The following is a 16,514-nucleotide window of genomic DNA, read 5'->3' on the forward strand; positions in this document are numbered from 1 at the left end:
AAAAGTGAATTGTCTCCCTTAAGACCAGGAATGGCTCCAATAGTGTGAAACTATCTGATAATAACAGCTTGTAGGTATTAGGAGGAAAGTGTAGTAGTACTGCAACTACAATGGGAATGCTACTGGCTGCAGCATATCATGACTCTAAGGTGTTCTTTATCCTTAAACGACATATCTGAGAGTAAGGAAGTGATAGTAAAACAAACATGCAAGAGGGCTTTGTTCTCTCTGCCTACGTTTATAGAGCAGAAAGGGTAGAACCCCATGAGTGGTAAGGCTAGCAGGGTTAGAAGCAGCACTCTGTGAGCAAGGATTGTCTTGAAACTCTCTCTGTGTTGATACCTGAATATGAAGCAAGCACAGAACAAGTTAGGGGCTTGGGCTGTATCTTAATAGGTGCTTGTGGTAGTTTGGGAGTTGAGTTTTTCTTTGTCAAGTATTTAAGCCTGGTTTTGACACGAATGATGCTTCATAGTCTTATGCTCTCTAGACTGCTGTTAGCTTCTTACTACTGCTGTAATAAAGTATGTGGCTTAACAGTAATGTCAGTGAGCAGTAATGACTTCATGGAAGGCTTCCGAAACAAGGAGAGAAGAAAGGCAGCTCAAGCAACAAATAGAGTTTGTGATCCACAGTGTGCCTTAGCACAGTGATTTTGCAGCTGCTTTTATATCCTCAAAAAGGGGTGGAAATGCTGCTCTACAGTAACTATAACCCAGAACAGAAATTCAAGATCTGTCAGAAGCAACCACCGCATAGCAAAGGCTTATCCCAGTGCAAAAATAATGGTATCTCTTAAAAGTCAGTTAACAAAAAAAGGTAAATAGGAAAGTTTCTGTAGTAGAAGAGCAGCAGGAAGTGGCAGATGAGATATTTTATGCTTATTGACAAGAAAACTAGTGTTTTTTTTCCTGGAAAATCACAAGTAGTGGTCAGAAAATAGAATGAACCACTGATACTGCTCAAGTATGTTTTTCAGTGCAGAGCAAGTGGAACCAGATCTGCAGAGTATCAGTGTTATCCCATTCATTAAGCTATGCCTACAATTTAACTTACAGTAAAGGTTACTATCCCTATAAAGAAAATGGGCTAACTAGAAAAACAGTTTTGCTGCAATTAAATTACTGAGCTTCCTTTGCAGATTATACAGAAACAAAAATATGTTGTTTAGGATGTAGAGTTGCATGCGTGTACCCTGTGAATATCCCTTCGAGAGCATCTTAAATGCAATGCTTAAGATTGGTCTTCAGCTTGTTGTTGTGTGCCTTCAGTTAAGTATGCGATAGGGCAATTAGGAAATGGCAGATGATAAACATCTTCAAAGTCTAAACTCGTTCAAGTTCCAGAAAGCAAAAGCTTCATCTGAACTAGAATAACTGGTTTGGTCCTTGAAACCATCGATGAAGTCTAGCATGCAAGCCTCACAGGATGACCTCTGAGAAAAGCATCACAGTCTGGCAACGAAACCTTTTCAAACGGAAGCAAGACTTGCCGATTGGAATTCTCTTTTTTCAGGGAGCCCCACAGAAGTCGTCTTTGCCTTATGATCAATTTTAGATCAGCCATGACACTAGGCTTAAGAATTAATTTCCTAACTGTATGTATACTGCTCACTGAACCGATTGACTTCTGCTTTTCTCCTGGGCTCTTGTAAAGGTCTGTGTTCTACACACATTACTAAATGTATCTGCATAAAGCATTGAGGGGTCCTAGATCCCTCTGGAAACAGTGGGGCTCAGAGCTACGCTCGTGCAGTGTCCAACCTGGGATCTGCTCTTACCCTGCGGCCTGAACTCTTAACCTTCATCAGCCTTTGATCCGCAGAGCTCCTGCCATTCATCTCAATCACAACAATGAATGATCAGCACTCCTCAAAATCAGCCCCGTGCTGGTTTCAAGTGCTCAGGAAATGAAAACTGTAAGGACCGCCCGTGAAAAGTTTGGGTCAAGTGATTTGCCTCATGTCGTACAGACTCGGGGGTAAGAGCTGAAACAGAGCTCTCCACGGAGGTTTTTCTCCTGCTGAATGACATTCCCACAACCTGCATTCCTGACTGCATTCCTGATCTCCTTAACTAGCCGGCTTCTAGGGGGAAATCTCTGATCCAAAGTATGTTCACCGCAGCCTTTAGTTCCTTAATTCCTTCTGGCCTTTGGGAAAAAGTGAAGCTAACCATTGAGACTGGTGCCATGACCATCCACCCTCCCTTAAGCAGGTGGTTTACCTTCGGGGTAACTCTTTCCAACAACTTAATTTCTTAATGTGCCTACACAAGACAGCTCCAAAAGGGAGCAAGTTCTGGGTTACTGCAGCGTTTCAGCAAGGGGAGAGCTTTAGATTCCTGATGGAGAAACCTTTGCCTTGACCTATCAGTGTATGCAGGTCAGCTACTAGCTGGGATGGAAGCACAGCCTGTGCACTGGATGTGAAGTGCTGACAGCAGAGGAGTGATACACTGCATTGTTATTGTCCATTGCAAGCTGAGAGAGTGTGAAATAATGGTTTTAGAAACCTTGCCCTTTCATCCCAGGCCTTGAGTCCTATGGGAGATTACATGAAGGGAACACATTCCCTGAAACAGTCAATTTTAAAGCTGTATTTCTTGTAGATTACATGCAGTCTAGTGAAAACAGGAGTGACTGAACAGGGGCTTACATCGTGGCAGGGGTTGGAACTGGGTGAGCTTTGAGGTCCCTTCCAACACAAACCCTCGCATGTTACATGGCAGTCTAATGGACGGAGCATCCCTAGGTTTGGTTCCTCTGGGTGGATCCCTGCCCTGCAGCAGCCCGGGGCAGGCAGGACCCGCTCCTCGCTTGGAACGGAGGCGGCAGGAGGCGGGTCCGCCTCGTCCCGGGGCACCCGCAGCTCAGCTCCGTTAATGCTGCGGGCTTCCCTGCCTGAGCACCAGCTGCACGTCACCGGGGGCCCGCCACCGGCCCCGCGCGGCACCAGCACTGCCCGAGCGCCCCGAGGCGCCGGCAGCTCCCGCCGAGGGCTGCGCTGTGGGAGCGGGATCCCCCCGGCAGCTCCCGCCGAGGGCTGCGCTGTGGGAGCGGGATCCCCCCGGCAGCTCCCGCCCAGGGCTGCGCTGTGCGAGCGGGATCCCCCCGGCAGCTCCCGCCCAGGGCTGCGCTGTGGGAGCGGGATCCCCCCGGCAGCTCCCGCCCAGGGCTCCGCTGTGGGAGCGGGATCCCCCCGGCAGCTCCCGCCCAGGGCTCCGCTGTGGGAGCGGGATCCCCCCGGCAGCTCCCGCCCAGGGCTCCGCTGTGGGAGCGGGATCCCCCCGGCAGCTCCCGCCCAGGGCTCCGCTGTGGGAGCGGGATCCCCCCGGCAGCTCCCGCCCAGGGCTCCGCTGTGCGAGCGGGATCCCCCCGGCAGCTCCCGCGGCCGGGCCCCGTCGAGGGGCGGCGGTACCGGAGCGGGGTCCGGCCGGGGCGGTGCAGCCGCAGGCACAGCGCGCCCCCTGGCGGCTCCGCGGCGGCTCTCCCGCTTCACGTGCCAGTACCCAACATGGCTCCTGCGCCCTCAGCGCCCGCGCGGGGGTGCTGCCCTCCCTCAACATGGCCGCCCTCTGCCATAGTGCAGAGCAGGGAGCATAAAGCGCTGCGGCTCCCACGGGGCTGAAGTCAGGGGCTCACCCGCTCTGCTGCACCCCCCCTCAGCATAGAGTCAACCAGCTTGGAAAAGCCCTTTCAGTTCCTCCAGTCCAACCGTTCCCAGCACTGCCAAGGCCACCCCTAACCCATGGCACTGAGGCCTCGTCTCCACACTGTGTGAACACTTGCAGGGATGATGACTGCAGCCCTGCCCTGGGCAGCCTGTTCCAATGCCTGAGCACCCTCTGGGGCAGGAATTGTTCCTCAGCTCCATCTAAACCTGCCCTGGTGCAGCTTGAGGCCGTTTCCTCTTGTCCCATCCCTTGTTCCTTGGGAGCAGAGCCCAGCCCCTCCTGGCTCCATCCTCCTGTCAGGCACTTGTAGGGAGCCATCAGGACCCCCCTGAGCCTTCTCTTCTCCACACTGAACCCCCCAGGTCCCTCAGCCCTTCCCCATCACCCCTGTGCTCCAGGCCCTGTACCAGCTCCGTTGCCCTCCTCTGGCCCTGCTCCAGCACCTCAAGGTCTCTCTTGTAGTGAGGGGCCCAGAGCTGAAAGCAGGATTTGAGGTGTGGCCTCACCAGTGCCCAGTGCAGGGGCACAACCACTGCCCTGGCCCTGCTGCCGCACTGGTGCTGATACAGGCCAGGATACTGGGGGCTTCCTGGCTGCCTGGGCACAAGCTGCTCATGTTCAGTTCCATCAATCAGCATCCCCAGCTCCTTTCCCATGAGCAGTTTCCAGCCGCTGTTCCCCAAGCCTGGAGCGTTGCAGGGGGTTGTTGTGGCCCAAGTGCAGGACCCGGCACTGCCTTGTTCAACCTCATCCCATTGCCCACAGCCCATGGATCCAGCCTGCCCAGATCAGTCTTGGTGTCATTGCCCAGTTCCCCCCTCCCCACCGCCTAAGCTCCTTCTTGGCTCAAGTGGTCCTTCGGTCCCCTCACTATCACCTGCAGCCCTATCCCCAACATTAAACACCTTTAATCTGGTAAAATGGACTCTCTGCATCCTGGGGCCTCTCCTGGGCCACTGGCCCATTGGGAAGACCCCTGCCTGCCAATCTGCTCTGTCCTGTGGCACAGCCGTCGGTCCATGCCGGAGCTGGCAGAGCATAGAGACGGATGTGGGAGGTGAGCTGTTCACTGCTGATGAAATTTGGGCTGTGGGACTGCTTGCTTGGCCTGGGAACATTCCTGGCCCATGCAATGCTTTCAGCTTACTCCTTGCATGTGGAGTAATGGGTGTTACTACACACCCCATCCTGCAGTGCTCAGGACCCTGCGCCGACAAGTCCTCGCAAATCATGGAGCTTGTTCCATGGTTTGTGCCAAAGCTGTTGTTACTGGTGTGGAATAGGATCAGCTGCCAGGGCTGAAGCTTCTGCCTAGCCTGGCAGTTGCTGCGTCACTGCAGGTGCTGTCACCTCCCTGTCAATCAGCTTTCCTGGCTCCTTTGTAAGTGACAGATCCCAGAGGTCCCCCGAGATCCCAGGCAGTGATAGAATCACAGAATGGTTTGGGTGAGAAGGGACCTTCAAAGCTCATCCAGTCCAACCCCTGCAATGGGCAGGGACATCTCCAACCAGACCAGGTTGCTCAGAACCACATCCAGCCTGGCCTGCAATGTCTCCAGGGATGGGGCAGCCACCACCTCACTGGACAACCTGTGCCAGGATTTTACCACCCTCACTGTAAAAATGATGGAGCATGTCACTGACATGGGCACGTCCATCCTGCACGCTGGGTCACCAGGGGCTGTGCCTCTGTTGAGACCTGGTAGGTCACAGCAGTGCTGAGCCCCAGGGGGATGGAAGGCATCGTCCCGTCCATCCGCAGAGGTGCCTCCAGGCCCCAGTCTCGGAGCCGTTCATCTGCTGCCTTAGCGGAGCGCGGTGGCGGTGCCTCTGAAGCACTTAGCACGAAACCACTTTTCCGTCCGTGCTCCGGGAGCGCAGCCGCGGTGCGGGACGTGCCTGCCCCAGCCTGCCCCGCACGCACGGGAAGGTCTCCCCGTGACATCCCCCCCTTCCCTGCGCTCGGGCTGCCCCCGGGCCCCTTCCCCTCTGTCCCGGGCGCGGGGCCCGCCCCTGCGCGGCGCTGCGGGCGGGACCGGCCCCTCGCGGGCCCCGAGCGCACCCAGGCGGGTGTGAGCAGAGCGGGGCCGCCCAGCGCGGAGCCCGGCCCCGCGGCCGCGGGAGCGCAGCGTCGCGGGAGCAGCCGCAGGTACTTTGGTCCCGGGGGAGCAGGGGGGATCTGGGCCGGGGGAGCGGGGCTCGAGGGCACTGCTCTGACCGCGCGGCTCTGCCCGTGGGGCCAGGGCACGCTGGGGCTCGGCATCAGCTCCTGCCCGGTGCCGCCCGGCCGGGGCTGGCTCGGCTCCGCAGGGCAAGCGGGTCTTGCCCTTGGGCTCTGGCTGTGCTGTGCCAGCGCCGCGGCGGGGGTGCGAGTGCGTGCTGCCGGGCCGGTGGCTACGGCAACGGGTTTGTCACCCCCGCAAGCCCGCTGTGCCCCCACGCTAGGGCCGGGGGGGGTGTTTTGGGGGAGCTCCTGACAGAGTCCCAGCACCCCTTGGAGCCAGAGGCCAGAGCAGAAGCTGAGCAGGGTCAGCTGCATGCTTAGCCTAGCTCTGGTTAGGACCTGCACCCTGTACAGGGGTGGTACGCAATAACTGCTGCTGCTGCTGCTGCTGCAGTTCCGCTCAGAACTGGGGACGAGTGTTGGCATTTTCCTCCGAACCCTCCAGGCAGCACCGTGGTGTAGGTTTGTGGCCAGCCCCACACCACCCCTCTGTCAAGCTCCAGTCCTGGCAGCAATAGCCTCTTGAAGCAGCTGAGTGCTGAAGTTCCGCTGGTCCCCACAGCCACTCCTGCTGTACTTTGTACCCTGTGGGAGCCAAGCCAGGCAGGGTTTCCCTGCTCTGCCTGTGTGAGCACTGAGAGCGGGACAAGGCAAATCCCAAGGGATGCTGGCTGAGCCCAGGTGGAAGCGGTGTCCTCTGCTGCTGGTGACAGCGGGGATATTAAACGGCAGCCAGAGCCCCTGGGCATCAGGGAGGGAAACTGCCAGTCCCAGGGCTTCCAGTGCCTGCATTAAGGCTGGCTTCTTCGGTGGGATCACTGAGTAGGTCACAGCTGCTGATCTGGTCCCTAGAAGATGGAGGGGGCAGCAGATGTGGCCACCGCTGTGCTGCTCCCCATCCCCTCACCTTGGCTGCCTGGACCTTATGCTGGCAGCCCCAGAACTCCTCCGCCTCTGCAGAAGCTGACTGGGATGGGGGATCCAGCTCTTGGGCTGGTACCTGGCTGTGCGTGCCCCAGTGACTGCTGCTCTGTGTGGGTTCAGGGAGGAATCTCTGCACCCCAGCCCTGGACACCAGTGTACTAGTGGTATTTGAGAGCGAGGTGCTGCCCTGGGTGCTGCTGTGGAGGAGACCAGGCTGACCGTAGCCATAGGCAGGGCACAACAGAGCAACTCTGGTGTAGCTGGCAGGGGCTGGGAGGGCCTGGGCTAGCTCTGCTCCCCTTCTCCAGGTCCCTGGCTGGGATGGGACACGGCTGTGCTGGGCACACCCTTGTCCCCAGCACTGAGAGGATGTGGTCAGCTGGCTCCCATGGCTGGCTCAGTGGTCACAGTGAAATGAGAGTCTGGCTTAATCCGTGGGGTGATTGATAGTGCTGTGTGGGTGCCTGGCCTGTTGGGGAGGTTGGGATGAGGAGGGGCATCAGCTTCAAAGTAGGACAAGCAGTATTAAACATGGGGTTTCTCAGGGTGGATAGAGAGACCTTATGTGGGGCTCCCTGAGTTTTAAGGTCCCTTCCAACCCAAATGATTCCATGATCCTGACTTCCCAGGTTGTCACACGTACCGGTAGGGGCAGGAGCCCCAGACTGTGGCATGGGGCTGTGTGGTCCTTGCAGCTCCTGGGGAGCCTGGGTGCAAGGTTATGTCTAGCTGGACAGCAAGGCTGCAGCCCCTGGAGCCTGCGCGGTGCTCCTGGCTCCCAGTGGAGCACTGAACTCCAGCTGGGGAACAGGCTGTGCTCCTGCCAGCGCCGGGCTTGTTCAGGCTCGCTGAGCAAAGGGTCCCAGGGAGCCTGCTGAACAGGCTGGGCCTGCACCCTGTGCTCCCGCTGTCCCTGGCAATGTGCCTTGCCTGGGGACACAGCCAGCGGCCCCGCTATGCCACGGGGCTCTGGGGCAGCGCTTCCCGGGGTGCCTGGCCTCAGGGTGCTGCAGTGCCCCATCCCCAGGGGCAGGGGTGGTGTGCAGGGAGGTCTGTGCCAACACGCTGTGTGCATCCCGCAGGATTCCTCTGCCTGGCACAGCCCAGCGCTATGGCAGACCCTCCCGGCTGTGGCCGGCCCTGCGCCACGTGCCTGCTCTGCCTCTACAGCTGCCAGTGGATCACTGCCAAGAAGGAGAAGAGGAAGGGCCTGCGAACCACCAAGGTGATACCATGTGGTGGTGGTGATGCTGAGCTGGGGCTTGCCAGCCCCTCTGTGGGAGGATCAGAGTGCTGCTGGGTGGGGAGCAGCTCTGGCTGGGGGGGCTCCACCACTGCCACTGGTCCTGCACAGGGCTGAGCCCCAGCAGAGCTGGGGTGTTCCCTGGCACCCTGGGTGTGCAGGAGCAGCAAGGGGTGAGGCGGCTGTGCTGGGTGACGGCAGGGACACAGCGGTGATGCTGAGCAGTGGCCGTGCCCGCGCTGCAGCAGGGCTCACACGTGCCCGGAGCATGGTGCTCCCTGCGGGCAGGTCCCGGGGTGCCGAGAGCCCGCCGAGGCACGTGGGAGGCACGGCTGCAGGGCTGGGTGTGGGGTGCGGGCAGGGGGTGTCCCTGCCAATTTGTAACTGGGGAGGGGTGAGGCCTGGGATTCTCCAAGGTCTCCAACTCCCATGGGAGCGGCTGTGCCGCTGCTTGTTCTGTCTTGCCTGGAATGTGTGAGCTGGGCTGGGCTGCTGGGTGCCCCACTCAGCACCCCTAGCGCCCCTCACCTCCCCGAGAGCACAGGGCTGGGGGACAGAGACCCTGAAGCTGCGCCCGGCTCCGGCTGGGCACACAGGAGCAGTCTGCAGGTTCCCCACTGCAGTGACAGCTCCGAGGCACAGCACCCTTCTCTTGCAGCCCACAGGTCACCCAGCTGGAAGGGGGCAGAACCCACCCCTTCTCATGTCCAAAGTCCCAGCCTGCTCCCAGGGGCTGCTGCGCGGCGCAGGAGGCAGTCCTGCCACAGGGACTGTCCTCCCCAGCCTGGCATGGGCAGCTGTTTTGCTTGCTGTAGGAGATGCTGGTCCATCTTCCTGTAGCATGGGTCCAGCTCCTGGGGAGCTCCGTTCCCTCTCCATGGGGCAGCTCAGTGAGCCGGTGACTGCTGTGCCACCCTGTGGCTGCAGGCTGGGTGCTCCCCAGGGCTCTCAGAACCTAGCTGGCAGCTAGGTGCCCTGGAGGTGTGTGCATAGGTGTCATCTCTGGCTTTCAGTGCGACTGCAGCTGGTTCCTTTTCCTCTTCTGTGTCTTCCTCTTCACACTGGTGTGGCTGTACTTCGCCATCATCATCCTCAATGATTTCCACAACTTCAATGAGTGAGTAGGATCCCATGTCCAGCCTTGCTCCCCATTCCACCCCTGCTCCTCTGACTGTCCCCTTTGCTGACAGGTTCATCTTCAAGCAGAGGAAGTTGTGGCTGGACTGGTCCCTGGTCTTGCTCATAGCCACAGCTGTGCTAATCACCTACTCCACTGTGCTTCTGGTGAGCCCCACTGGTGGCACTGGGACTGGTGGGGGTATGGGGCTGGGCTGAGCACGGGCTGGCTGCCATGGGGGAGCCCCCAGCATCCAGAGCTGGAGCTGGCTCAGCCTGACCTTGGCCAGCGCCTCTGCCTGTGTCAAGGGGGAAGAGCTCCTGTGGCCGAGTCCTGTGCCCTTAAAGGGCTGAGGTGTGGGGTACAGCCCAGCCCTGACATCTCCTTGCTCTTCTCACAGGTCCTTGCTCTGTGCTTGCAGCTCTGTGGCCAGCCCTTGAAGCTACACTGGCTGCACAAGGTGAGAGACTGGGGGTGCAGGGAGCTGTGACCAGCCTGTGTCACCAAAGGGTGGCTGTGTGTCCCCGCTCACCTGGGCTTAGTGACCCAGGCATCTGTTTCAGATGAGAATATTCCCCTTGCTCAGAGCATGGGGTGCAGAGCTCCTCAAATGGGGGCATTGGGATCTCGGGACTTGCAGGGGCTCAGCTAGGAGCTGGCCTGCAGGATGCTGTGTGCTCCTCTAACTGCCCTGTGCCATGCCCCACAGACCCTGCTGATCCTCACTGCCGTGGTGGTGGCTGCAGCCTTCACAGGGCTGGGAATAAAGTGGGCGGAGGAGTGGAGAAGTGCCCGTACCTCCCTGCAGGTGAGTGCACTCCCCAATACCTGGGACTCCCCCGCGGTACCCAGACTGTGGGGATGAGCTGAAGGGTGGCGACTGGAGCCCCCAGCATGGCTCTGTGCCATGGGGATTAACTCCCTGCCCTTGATTCTGCTGCCTGGCAAGGCAAGGCACTGCTCCTGCTCTTGCAGTCCTGCCTGCAGCGCTGCAGTCAGGGGGAGGAATGGTGGCTGGATCAGTGGGAAGTCTGTTCAGATCCCCCCCAGGAGCCCATTCCCTCCCTGGCACTATGGCTCTTGCAGCGGTGGCAGACCCCTGGCATTAGAGCATGTGGGGTTTGGGGACAGGGGCTGGGCTGCTGCTGGCTGACGCCCTCCTTTGCCTCTCCAGGCAACAGGTCCCTTCCTGCACATTGGAACTGTGGGGGGAATGACACTCCTTGCCTGGCCCCTGGCCAGCTTCATCTACCGTACCCGCAAGACAGGTAATGTCCCTTCCAGGGTCTCCAGCTCCCACCTCACCTGCTGCCCTGCTTCCTTTCACCCAGCGGAGAGGCACTGGTGGCACAGTGGTGCACAGAGAGCGTAGGAGCAGTGGGAAGAGGTCCCCAGCTCTTAGTCTGGTAGTAACACCTACTTCTGGCTGCTGCTTCTCCTGCTCAGTGTTGGGGGTGGTTTCAGCCCTTGCTGAAGGAGGGCTATGGATTGCAGACTGAGTCCTGCAGAAGTGCTGGACTGGAGTGCAAGGACATGTAGTGGGTCAGGAATAAATCTGCAGTGTTCCTGAGGCTGGGGATGCAATGCCTGACCTAGGGGCACCATAAGTTAGTGCCAGGTGAAGCCACCTTGGCTTATTCCTGACAGGCCACAAAACACTTCCTCTGCACCTCACCCCTCTGTCTTCTCTGTCTCTGCCTGCAGGTCTCAAGGTGTTTCTGCTGATTCTGTATTGCATGGTGATGATCGTGCTGTATCTGGCTCCCCTGGGGATCACCTCCCCTTGCATCATGGAGGAGAACCAGCTGCCCCCCAAGCCGGCCCTGGTTGGCCACCGAGGAGCACCCATGGTGAGTGACCAGCACCGGCAGCATCCTGGCACATGGGCAGGGTGGATGGGGCCAGTGAAAGCCAGGCTCTGCCTGGCCGGGGGTCACCAGCATCAGACCCTTGCTGCTGCAGGCCTGAATGAGTGCTGGGGTCCCCGCACCAGCCGGGGCAGCACAGAGTTGGAGATGGATGAGCATGGGGTGAGGAAGGCAGAGCTGTTTGCTGAGTGCTGCTGGACCAGGAGCTGGCAACCCTCAGCAGAAAGCCTGGCTATGTGGCGTTGGCTGGGAAGCAGGGACTAGGCAGGCTCTGGCTGTCTGCACCCAGCCTTTTCCATCCTCCATGTCTCATTGTGGCTGCTCTAGAGTCCAGGCAAGCTGCTGGATGCAGCCAGACGGAGCGAGTGCCTGCATCCTTCCCCTTCCTGCCCCTGGCCTCTGCACTAACATTATTTCTACCATTCCTTTTCCAGCTGGCCCCCGAAAACACCCTCATGTCACTGCAGAAGGCAGTGGACTGCAATGTGCAAGTCTTTGAGACAGACATCATGGTGAGGTAAAGAGGCAGCAGGGGCTCAAAGGGAGGAAGGGGCCTGTGTATGCTGGGATGTCACCTCTCATGTGGGGTGTTCCAGAATACACCTGGAGGTCTGGTACAGCCTGTATCTGGAGCAGCCCTGTTTAAAGGGCTCTGCCATTCCCACCTTGCCAGGATGGGACTGGCTCCAACTTGATGTCCCAATGATCTGGGAGAGGTCCTGGGTTTCTGTCCTTCCCATGCAGGTTGTCTTCCAGGGCATTAGTAGGGAGGTACAGCTTGGAAAACAAACTGTGACTCTAGTTCATCTTATGTAATCCTGTTACAGGAAGAGCTGTTGCAGTGAGCAAGGAATTACTTGGTTCCTGGCTTGGTCTCCAGGTGCTCTGTACCTTCCAGACACTCACCTTTTTGTGTAGAGGACCACAAGTAGGCATAAGGGTGGGGGTTACCATAGCAGGGTAGCTTGGGAGGGGGCAGAAATGCCAGGGCAGGGACAGGAGAAAACAGCTTGCAGCACAGAGCTTCCCTCTTTGCTCCTTTGCCAGTGCTGACGGGGTCCCATTCCTCATGCATGACGAGGAGCTCACCAGGACCACCAACGTGCAGGATGTGTTCCCTGAGAGGGCTGCCTTGAACAGCACCGCCTTCAACTGGACAGACCTGCAGCAGCTGGATGCGGGCAGCTGGTTCCTGGAGGTCAGGATGCTCCTGGGGTGGCTGGTCAGGGATGGGTGAAGCAGGAGCACTGGTCCTGGCAGACACCTGGACATGGTGCAGAAGCACTTCCATGCCTGCACTAATCCTCTGGGTGCGGTTCTGCCCCAAGCTGGGGTTTGTTCTGACTCCTCAGCTGAGTCACAGAGGAGGCTGGTTTGAGGGGGGATGTCTCGTGTTCGCTCCGTGCTGCACAGCCTGCCTGGGCTTGGAGGCAGCTGGAGCAAAGCTCTTCCCAAAAGGTGACTAACCAACTGCTGAGCTGCTTGAAGTGTGCTGTTAGTGGGGAAGAGGGTAGAGGTGCCCCATGGATGTGCAGGGAAGCATCCCTGTGCCTGTCTGCATGTGGACAGGCCAGGGTGGGGAACTGAGAGCCTGGGATGGGCACCAGTCTGGGAGGTGAAAGCTTATGGTGGGGCTGCCCGTGACCGACTCTTGCCCTTGCAGCGGAGGCCGTTTCCCACCGTGCAGAGTCTCTCTGCTGGCGATCGCTCCTGGGCGACTAAACAGAGGATCCCATCCCTGAAGGAGGTGCTGCAGGCAACCAAGCAGAGCAACCTCTCCATCATGTTTGACCTCCGGCCCGAGAACCACAGTGACTACCAGAGCTTCGTCAATGCCACCCTGGAAGTGATCTTAGAGTCAGGCATCCCACTGCAGCAGGTGAGCTGGCCACAGCCCTGCTGTCACTGAACATCCCTGCCACCCCATACCCACATCTCATATGTGATGAGTGCTGGCCGGCCATGGCATTTTCTAGCTGGGAGAAGTTGCCAGTAATCAGAGGGTTAATGCCCACAGCTTCAGATACCTGAAATACTCTGGTTCCCCAGCACTGGCCACCCTGGCGTGCAAACAGTGACTCAGTCTAGGGAGGGGAGCAAGAGTGCCAGCAGGGGCAGGAAAACAATGCTCAGGCTTCCACTCACCACGCTGGGCCACACCTCTCCCTGCAGCTCTTGGACTCCTGCAGCAACCTCCTGTGTTCCCTTTGCACTCCATCTAACCTCTGCAGCACAGGAGATGTGCTGCCCTGAGGGGATGAGTTAGCACCCAAATGGTGCTTTCCCTTCTTGGCTTTTGGGGAATGGATAGCTGGAGGGGATGCAGCAAAGGCTGTGATGTAGTGTTGATCCAAGATGCACCCTTGCTGCAGAGTTGGGGACAAAAGGATGTGCTGCTTGATCCATTCAAGGACCCAGAAAGGACATAACTGCTGCAGCTTTCTTAGGCTGGAACTGCTTCCTCCCCTCAGTGGGGTCTTGGCTGAGACAAGCTCTTAGGAGACTGGCCTGGCTGAGATCCTCATGGAGGAGCTGAGCATAGAGACAGGCAGGGAGCAGCTGTCTGTGCAGGCCATGTGTGCCTGAACCAGCTCTCTGGAGCACCTCTCCTCTGCATGTGCTCTCTGGCTCTTGCCTAGGTCCTCTGGCTGCCGGATGGCTTCCGGGAACAGGTCAAACAGCAAGCCCCAGACATTCAGCAAGTTTACGGACGGAAGAGACTCCAGGATGAGAAGGAGCCGCTGCTGCATGTGAATCTGCCCTACCAGGACATGAGCTCTGAGGAGATCAGGTGAGAGCTCTGTGCCCAGGAGCTGTAGGGTCTGAACACTCCCCCAGCTCTGTCCTAGGGGCTGGCAGAGGTGGGGGCCAGCTCAGGCCAGGTGCTGGGAATGCGTGCTGCAGCCTTACGACAAGCATGCTTTATTAGGCAGGGCTGTTGCAGGGGATGGAGCTGGCTGCAGTCCTCTGCCTTGCCAGCAAATCCACCCCGGGTCTGGCTCTCCAGACAGTTGTTCCATGTGCCTGCAAATGCTGGATCACATCCCAGATATACAGTCCTCTCTGGCTGTACACTGTGCTGGCACCTTGCTGTCTGCTGCTCTGACCGCGGCTATCCCTATGTAGGCAGTACCATCGGGACAACATCTCTGTCAACCTGTATGTGGTGAACCAGCCCTGGCTCTTCTCAGTGCTGTGGTGCTCTGGGGTGAGCTCTGTCACCACCAACGCCTGCCAGGTGCTGAAGGAGATGAAACGCCCCATCTGGCTGCTTGTAAGTGACCCCTCCATCCTTCACCATGCCCCACAGCCCTGTGCCTCAGGCATCTGGGTCCCTTTTCTGCCCCAGCTCTGGGCAGCCAGCTGCCTGCAGGATGGGTTTTGCTCAGTCCTGTGCTGGCACGGAGCAGAAGGGATGCTGGCACACCACCCCTGGCTGGGGCTTATGGCTTGTCTCGTTTCCTTGCAGCCCAGCAGCACGTACCTCATGATCTGGGTTGTTGTGGACTGCGCTTCCTTCCTCACCATCCTCTGGGCCTTCTTCTTGCTCAAGTACGTTGGATCCCTTTCCCCCCTTGCACGGGCAGCCTTGTTGGGGGAGGCTGTAGCGTGCTCCGGGTGGGTGGTACACACTCAAACATGGTTGTAGCTGCTGCCACCCCTCTCTGAACTGAGATCCTGGGGGGGCGCTTCTCCTGTCTGGATAAGTGAGAGAGCAGTGTGGAGGCAGCTTTCACCACCAGGCTGCAGCTAAAACTCTGGCCCGACCCTTCCTCAAGCCACTGGATGCCTTAGTTCACGTTTAGTGAATGCTCTGCACCCCAGGGCTTGGTGGGAGGAGGCTGGGAGACCTTGGCCCTGCTCCTTTAGCAGTGCTGCAGACACAGAGAGCTGATTCTAGTGGAACTCTTTTGTCCTGGGGGGCCCCACACTCTCCATCTGGGAGCTTGGAGGATGGGCAGGGAGGCCAGCCTGACATGCTAACATCGATCCTATTCCATCTCCTAGGAAATGCTCACAGAGAAGACGGGCGGCGGGTGAGTGTGCAGGAATGTGAGCAGCCCTCCCTCCCTCCCAGCCCGGCTGTGCCTCCCGAGCAGGCAGCTTTCTCCAGCTGAACGTGACAGAGTGGTTTGGGATGGCCAGGGGAGGGAAGGGAATCCCAGCCCAGGGAGTCCTGCCCTCAGCAAACAGACCTCTGGGGCAGCACTGGGGAATCCCACATTCCCCGGGACTCCTCAAACCTGCTTTTCAGGCTGCTTTGCCTGGGGCTGCGGGATGGTGCCCAGGATGACAGTTTATTTTCTCTTCATCTCCCCAGAGTCCGAGACAGACGTGCTGCTCACAAAGATCAACAGCTTGATGCAGGAGTGATCCCTCAGGGCTGCTGCGGTGGAGGGCAGCCAGAGCCCTGCACCGCTGCAGGAGGGAGCATCCCTCAGGCCAGCTTCGAGTCTCCTTCCTGAGGCTCCCATCCCCTGTAGCCTTCCTGGCTCCTTTCATGGTGCACAACTGCCCTCAGCTGAAAAGGCCTGGAAATGGGTCCCCAGTTCCCACGGGCAGGGAGGAACTGGAGTCTTTGCAGGGGTTTGCTGGGGCTGGCTTGCGCCTGGGGGCTGAGCACTCATTCAGTGGTGCTAGGGCTGAGACCTCTGCCCTGGCCTTTGGTGGGGGTTTGGGTCACTGTTTGGTGCAGGGGAAGGGCAGGCTCTGCCTGTCATCAGCAGCTCTGCAGAGGTGGTGGATGCCCCATCCCTGGAGACATTCCAGGCCAGGCTGGATGTGGTTCTGGGCAACCTGGTCTGGTTGAACGTGTCCCTGCTCATTGCAGGGGGTTGGACTAAAAGAGCTTTGAGGGTCCTTCCAACACGAACCGTTCCATGATGCTAACTCTGCAGCCAGCGGTGGGAAACCTTGTTTGAAGTGCTGCTCCTGGGGCCTGCCCTGCCCCTTAGCCTGAGGAATGGGACAGGGGGGTTGGGGGTGTTTTTTCACTGGCTGCAGGGGAGCTGAGCCCTGCACACCCTTGTGCTGCACACAGGTTCTGCCCCTGCTGCTGCTGCTGCTGGCTTCATGTGTGCACACCAGGGTGTTGGCAGCCCATGCAGCACTTGGTGCCTGTTGCTGTGTGCGGAAGGGAGCAGAGGCTGGGGCTGGTGGCGGCTGGGGTGGCAGGACCACAGTCACGGTCCTGTTGCCCCAAGGCTGCGGGGATGGGCAGGGAGGGGAGTGGTGGGGCTCAGGATGCAGCAGGGCCTGGAGCTTGGGAAGGGGTCGGGTCAGTTTTAGTTGTTTGTATTTATGTCAATAAACCGGCCAAGTGCCAGCCAGCGCCCGCGGGGTGACTCCTCCGGTAACTGCCCCCCGCGCCCCGCCTGGCCCCGACGGCACCGGGCGCAGGCGGCGATCCGCGGCACGCCCGTGCCACCTAGTGACAGCCGGGGGAACCGGGCCGGGCCGGGCC

At 58.8% G+C, this 16,514-nt stretch overlaps 1 protein-coding gene across 1 annotated transcript; it reads left to right on the forward strand.

The window, feature by feature from the left end:
- The first annotated feature begins 5,714 nt into the window (after positions 1-5,714).
- On the forward strand, positions 5,715-15,790 carry GDPD2 (glycerophosphodiester phosphodiesterase domain containing 2). Its single transcript, XM_062612812.1, has 16 exons — positions 5,715-5,823; positions 7,905-8,047; positions 9,079-9,182; positions 9,256-9,349; positions 9,583-9,642; positions 9,892-9,990; positions 10,357-10,450; positions 10,887-11,032; positions 11,485-11,567; positions 12,098-12,248; positions 12,714-12,929; positions 13,690-13,841; positions 14,177-14,324; positions 14,520-14,602; positions 15,059-15,087; positions 15,372-15,790. Exons 2-16 carry the CDS (start codon positions 7,934-7,936, stop codon positions 15,422-15,424), a joined length of 1,626 nt encoding a protein of 541 aa, XP_062468796.1. The 5' UTR covers positions 5,715-5,823; positions 7,905-7,933; the 3' UTR covers positions 15,425-15,790.
- Positions 15,791-16,514: the final 724 nt, after the last annotated feature.

Source organism: Pezoporus occidentalis, unplaced genomic scaffold, assembly GCF_034315485.1.
Source record: "Pezoporus occidentalis ecotype Australia unplaced genomic scaffold, CSIRO_AGI_Poc_V1 ctg161, whole genome shotgun sequence".
Classification (NCBI taxonomy): domain Eukaryota; kingdom Metazoa; phylum Chordata; class Aves; order Psittaciformes; family Psittacidae; genus Pezoporus; species Pezoporus occidentalis.

Coding starts and splice junctions, on each gene's coding strand:
- GDPD2 (XM_062612812.1), top strand. CDS start 7,934: ATGGCAGACCCTCCCGGCTGTGGCCGGCCCTGCGCCACGTGCCTGCTC. Junction 12,930..13,689: donor CAGGCATCCCACTGCAGCAG/GTGAGCTGGCCA, acceptor GCTCTTGCCTAG/GTCCTCTGGCTGCCGGATGG. Junction 14,603..15,058: donor TGGGCCTTCTTCTTGCTCAA/GTACGTTGGATC, acceptor TCCATCTCCTAG/GAAATGCTCACAGAGAAGAC.